Source organism: Zalophus californianus, chromosome 15 (genome assembly GCF_009762305.2).
Source record: "Zalophus californianus isolate mZalCal1 chromosome 15, mZalCal1.pri.v2, whole genome shotgun sequence".
NCBI classification, from domain to species: Eukaryota; Metazoa; Chordata; class Mammalia; order Carnivora; family Otariidae; genus Zalophus; species Zalophus californianus.
In genome coordinates, this window is record NC_045609.1 from 8,103,630 (window position 1) to 8,109,836 (window position 6,207).

General features: G+C 49.3%; 1 protein-coding gene across 7 annotated transcripts in view; it reads right to left on the reverse strand.

Moving 5' to 3' along the window:
* The window catches only part of RNLS (renalase, FAD dependent amine oxidase), a 268,904-nt gene extending 263,090 nt beyond the window's left edge, over positions 1-5,814 (reverse strand). For 3 of the 7 annotated variants that reach the window (XM_027595340.2, XM_027595333.2, XM_027595357.2), the window contains exons 1-3: positions 5,625-5,813; positions 3,698-3,803; positions 2,893-3,035 (exon numbers count right to left, since the gene is read on the reverse strand). In XM_027595340.2, the coding sequence (XP_027451141.2) occupies positions 2,893-3,035; positions 3,698-3,803; positions 5,625-5,742 (367 nt within the window). In that variant the 5' untranslated portion in view covers positions 5,743-5,813. Of the gene's footprint in view, positions 1-2,892; positions 3,036-3,697; positions 3,804-5,624 lie in introns of all 7 variants that reach the window. The other 4 variants (XM_027595345.2, XM_027595373.2, XM_027595351.2 and 1 more) reach the window with 3 other exon arrangements.
* Positions 5,815-6,207: the final 393 nt, after the last annotated feature.

A 6,207-nucleotide genomic window follows, 5' to 3' on the forward strand; every position in this document is an offset into this window, starting at 1 on the left:
ACTATATTAAATATATTTAACTATATTAAATATATTTAACAACTCCAATATATGTATGTTACATATACATATATAGAATTAGATACAGAAATCTATATATCATGATAGCTACCTGGTACATACAGGGGTACTGTTAAATTTTATGTGAGCCACAAATAATTAAATATGACCTCTTTTCCCAAGAGCTTCCAAAGCAAAATTGTAAGATAAAACATATCTCCTCCCAAACACCTCCCAAAAGAAGGATGTAGGTGCTCTGTATTCAAGGACTGTCCCTCTGCCAGAACATCAGCTATAAGAGGGCAAGGACTTTGGTTCTTGTATCCTTAGCATCTAAAACAGTGTCTGGCATATAGCAAGTACTCAGCAAGTGTTTACTGAATGGATGTGTGCATGCATGGATGGATAGATAAATAATATGGTTAGTAAGTACTCGAGGATTTCAGTAAACATGCACATCCAAACTGGGTCAAATCATGATGGAAATGAAATTTTTAAACGTTATATGGAGGCAATCTATGAAGCTGATTGGTGACATTCTACAAAATATCCAATGGTATCACATTCTGTAATGGTTAATTTTAAGCAATAGTTTGGGTCATGGAGTGTCCAGATTTTGGTCAAACATTATTCTGGGTCTGTCTTTGAGGGTGATTTTGGATGACAGTAACATTTAAATTGGTAGACTAAGGCAGTTTACCCTCCCTACCTAATGTAGATGGCTCTTATCCAGTCATTGGCTTGAATAAAACAAAAAGACTGACCCTCCCCAAGAGTGAAGAATTCTTCCTGACTGACAGCCTTCAAACTGGGACAAGGGTTTTTTGGGGTTTTTTTCCCCTTGTATTCAGATTTTAATTGAAAAATCATCTCTTCCTTTGTCTCCAACTTGCCAGTTCATCCTGAAGATATTGACACTTGCCAACTTCCATAATCACATGAGCCAATTCTTTATAATAAGTCATATATATATGAATATATCCTATTATATATATATATATATATATATATGTATATACACACACACACACACACACAGACACACACACATATATCCTATTATATCTACCTCCTTTTGGCTCTGTTTCTCTGGAATATCCTGAGTAATACACCATTGTAGACTGAATTCTAGATGGAGAAATGGTCTAACCAGAGTGACCTCTACTATGTTCCCATGCTGTATGTATATTCAATCTCACTGATATCTCCCTTGCCTGCTATCAGGGATTCTGGGAGTTCTCAATAAGTAAAAGTTGATGAAGAAAATCAAAACGGTAATTATTCTACAAATAGCTTTTGAAACAAAACTTCTTAGCACCTTTCGTCAGTGATCTTGAATTGGGCAATTTACTTAATTATGATTCATCAAGAAATTTACTTCTGTTTAAAAAAAAGAAATTGTTGGGTGCTTGGGTGGCTCAGCTGGTTAAGCGTCTGCCTTCGGCTCAGATCGTAATCCCAGGGTCCTGGGATCGAGTCCTGCATCAGGCTCCCTGCTCAGCGGAGAGTCTGTTTCTCCCTCTACTCCCCAACCCGCCTTGTGTGTGTTCTTTCTCTCTCTCTCTCACAAAAATAAACAAAATCTTTAAAAAATAATTTCAAAAAATTTAAAAAATAAAAAAATAAATCAATTTCTCACCCAAGATCATTTATCATCTTTTTAAAAAAGGTCATTTTCAAAACATTCAGAAACATATAAAGAAGAAATGAAAATCCTAACAGAAAATGGGCAAAGGTTATAAATAAGAAAGTCACAGAAAAAAGATGGAAAGAGCTCGCTAAAAACATAAAGATGCATAAACTCACTCATAATTATGTAAATACAAATCAAAACACAAAAAGACACCAGCTTGAACCGATCACACTGGCAAAAATTAAAAATCTCCATAATATCAACATGTATAGAAAGAGATATTCTCATTCACTGCTTTTTTAAAAATTTTTAAAAATTTTTTTAAAGATTTATTTATTTCTTTGAGAGAGAGAGAGAGAGAGAAAGAAACGTGGGAGGGGTGGAGGGAGAGGGAGAAGCAGGCTCCCCAGTGAGCTCAGAGCCCGACTTGGGGCTCCATCTCACCACCCTGAGATCATGACCTGAGCCAAAACCAAGAGTCTGATGCTTGACCGACTGAGCCACCCAGGCGCCTCCTCATTCACTGTTGATGAGATATTCTTTAAGAGCAATAGACGGCACCACCTAGCTTAATTAAAAATTCACAATACCATCTGACAGAGCTACTGTCCTGTTAGAAATTGGTCCTACAGATATACTTACAGCAGCGTGTCAGGGTTAGACAGTGCAGTCATATTGTATTAGCTAAAACCAAAACAACCCCTCACCCCCACCAACAACCTAAATATTTTCCAGAAAGCTAATGCTTACATATACAATGTATGTTTATTTATAAATAATGTAACACTGAACAGGCATTGAAAAGAACGAAGCATACTGAATTTGTTGTTATGAAAACAGACCTAAGATTTGATTCAGTCTAGGCTGTATTAGGCTTCTCCAGAGAAACAGAACCAATAGGAGGTAGACAGATAGAAAACGGGGAGGCGAGGACTGATTTATTATGAACAGACCAGACAAGGCGTCGGTTTATGAAAAATAATCCCATTTGTATACTTAAAAAGAATAAATATACACATACATGAATAAATAAATAGAGGCAATTATGTAAATCAAGAGATGCACAAACTTTTTTCTAGAAGCATACATTGAAAACTATTATTAGGGATTACTTTAGGAAAAGAAAATTAGCTATTGAGTGGTGAAGAGGAGAACACCTATTTTATAACTTTCTTTATAGTATTAATATTTAATTATGTATACAACTTTTATCTTTAAGTGCCAATTTTAAAAGAAAGCAGAGCAAATTCCATCCCCACCTGATTCGTCCAAGTAATGCTTAATAATTGAAGAAACTCCTTGAGGTGCCACAAAGTTACAGTCTCCCTCTTTCATCACCATCCCTTCAATAGGAGAGGTCAGAGGCTTCAAAATGCCAAGAGCTAACAGGTCAACATAAAAACTGAAAGAAATCAATATATATGATATAATTATATACCACGGTCAGTTAGCTTAAAAACACTGTATTTTCTTCCAAGAATTCTTAGAGTAATCATTCTAAATAACTAAAAATCTTCATATGGTCAACTCAATGTATGTTTCGTGTTAATAAAACATAATTCAGTAGAGCACGCGACTCTTGATCTTGGGAGTCGTGAGTTCAAGCCCCACGTGGGGCCTAGAGCGTACTTCAAAAAAATTAATAAACCATAATTCTGGTGAAGAACAGAAACGTTTTGAGAATCCATAAATCTTTTGCTGACATTAGCTGAAGGCCTATTTTCTTGTATCTCTCAAAATTAAAGGTCAGTGAAGATAGAAAGGTATGCAGTCCACCCATTTTGAATTTGGTGAAGACTGACTAGTTGTCTCTTCCTCAACACAACACAGTAATTCATATTTAAATTGAGCCCTCAGGATGTAGCATCTCAGGTGACCTTCAGGACCACACCAGGAGGTAAGACTCCCTGCCTCTTGCTGCTAACGCCATCAACAATGATAATATTATTTATATCTTCACTGTATGACAAGAAGCAACGTGTCACCCTGTTAAAACTGGATGATTTCTACCTTTTTACATCCTACGGTCACCAAGAATGACTCCTCCCCTTTCAACTAACTCACCTTTGGTGTTGCTGGGCGTAATGAGGTGTGCAGGTGATGTACTGGGCACCCAAGTCAACTGTGCTCTCTGGATTGCAGGGACTCCTGGCAGTAGTCATTCTTCCCCCTTGGATTCATTCACAGGAAACATCTTAGTGCGTCAGAAGGAAACCTTCTGCAATTCACGCCTCAATTATTCACCTCAGGTTAGGCCAAATGGATTCTGGCTGTATTTTTTAAAAAAGGACTTTGTTGTGCTTTTCTGGTTCAGTTTTGGGCTTTGCCAGGAAGTAGTTCACAGAGACAATGTGGTCACCGTGAGGTATTTTTAAAGAGGTCACAGGAAGAGTGCAGCGGTGTTCAGCGCTGTGCCTAGCCCCTGGATTCACACATTTAAACAAAAGGAATGGGTGCATGGATAACATAAAACGAAATAACGCCAAGAAATGTCAGAATGAATCACTCTTGCAATCGGGTTTACTGAGAAAAAGAGGAGTCTGTAAACTAGATCTTCGTCCCGGTCCAAGGGTACTTTGGGATCCTCCCGATGGGAAGGCAGGGAGGGCATGGCCAGACCAAGAAAAAAGCCCGCTGACCAGCGGTGGTGGCGGAAGGCCCAAGCTGGGCAAACTGCCAGAGCTCCTTGCAGGCGCTGAGCGACCCTGACGCGGGCAGGGGGGGGGCTCCTCCCGCTCCCCGCGCCCCCACCCCCACTCCTCCTGCTCAGGGCTCCTCCTGCTCCCCCGGAACTTGATCCGGGCTCCCTCTCCTCCTGCCCTCCTCCTCCTACCCAGGGCTCCCCCCTCCTCCCTAACCCCAAGAAGAGCTCCTCCCGCTACCCGCCCACCCACCCCCACTCCTCTTGCCAGGGCCTCCTCCTTCCTCCCGCTCCTGACCCCGCGCGGGGATCTTCCCACTTCCCCTGACCCCCTCCTCCTGCCCGGGGCTCCTCCCTCCTCCCTGACCCCGCGCGGGGCTCCTCCCGCTCCCCCGCCACTCCTCCTGCCCGGGGCTCCTCCCGCTCCTCCCGGACCCTGACCAGGGCTCCCTCTCCCCCTGCCCCCACTCCTCCTACCCCAGGCTCCTCCCTCCTCCCTGACCCGCGCGGGGCTCCTCCCCTCCCCGCCCACCCCACCCCACCCCCACTCCTCTTGCCCGGGCCTCCTCCCTCCTCCCGCTCCTGACCCCGCGTGGGGATCTTCCCACATCCCCTGCGCCCCCCCTTCTCCTACCCGGGGCTCCTCCCTCCTCTCCGACCCCGCGCGGGGCTCCTCCCGCTCCCCGCCCATCCACCCCCCACTCCTCTTGCCCGGGCCTCCTCCCTCCTCCCGCTCCTGACCCCGCGCGGGGATCTTCCCACAGCCCCTGCTCCCCCCCTTCTCCTACCCGGAGCTCCTCCCTCCTCCCCGACCCCGCGCGGGGCTCCTCCCGCTCTCCGCCCACCACCCATCTTCCTGACCGGGGCTCCTCCAGCTCCTCCTGGACCCTGACCCGGGGTCCCTCTCCCACTGCCCCCCCCTCCTACCCGGGGCTCCTCCCTCCTCCCTGACCCCGCGCGGGGCTCCTCCCGCTCCCCGCCCACCCACCCTTACTCCTCTTGCCCGGGCCTCCTCCCTCCTCCCGCTCCGGACCCCGCGCGGGGATCTTCCCACACTCCCCGCTCCCCCCCTTCTCCTGCCCGGGGCTCCTTCTGCCCCTCCCTCCCTGCCCCGCGGGGCTCCTCCCACCGGCCCGCTCCCCGCGCGGCGCCGGGGTCACCGCCCACTCCCGCCCGCCTCGGGCCTTTCCGGGGATCTGGAGGCTCCGGGCACGTGACCGGGCGCGCACCCGGCAGGTCGCCGCCGGGAGGTGCCGGCCGCGGTGGCTGGATTCTCCCACAGACCTCCCGGGGTGGGCCGCCCGCAGGCGCCGGCTTCCTTTCCCAGGTTTCGACCGCCCGACGACCCACCTGAGTCCCCAGCCTCGTCCCACACCGCGAGGTGCACAGGACGGGGCAACTCCTTCCTGATGAGCGCTGCGCACAGGCTTCCCGTCAGCCCGGCGCCCACGATGAGCACCCGCGCCATGGCCCGGGGTCTCGCGGCGAGGCCGCGCCCCGCTCTCGGGCTCCGCGCTCCAGGCCCGCCCCGCCCGCGCGCAGCCCCGGCGGCCGGCCTGCAGGGGGCAGACGGGAGGCGAGCGCGCCGCGGTTGGGGGGGGCGGGCCACGCCCGGGTGCCCCGGGGACCCGGGCCGCCCCTGGCCTCGCCGAGCGGGGCAGGGATGCAGGATGGAGCGTGGGAGCACCGCCCCCCACCCCGGGCCGGAGTCGCTGCGGCCGTGACACCCCAGTCCGGCAGTGCGCGGGGAGGGCTCGCACCCGCGAGGCGCGGGAGGCCGCTGCTCCCCTCCTCCAGAAGCACGTGCGAATACCGGGGCGGTCCTCAGACTGGCCCCGAGCTCTGTGGCTGTCCTGTAACCCTGAGCCTCAGTTTCTCCATCTGCGAAATGGGAACAGTAACATCAGCGTGTCAGATCTGTGACGATTGCGGT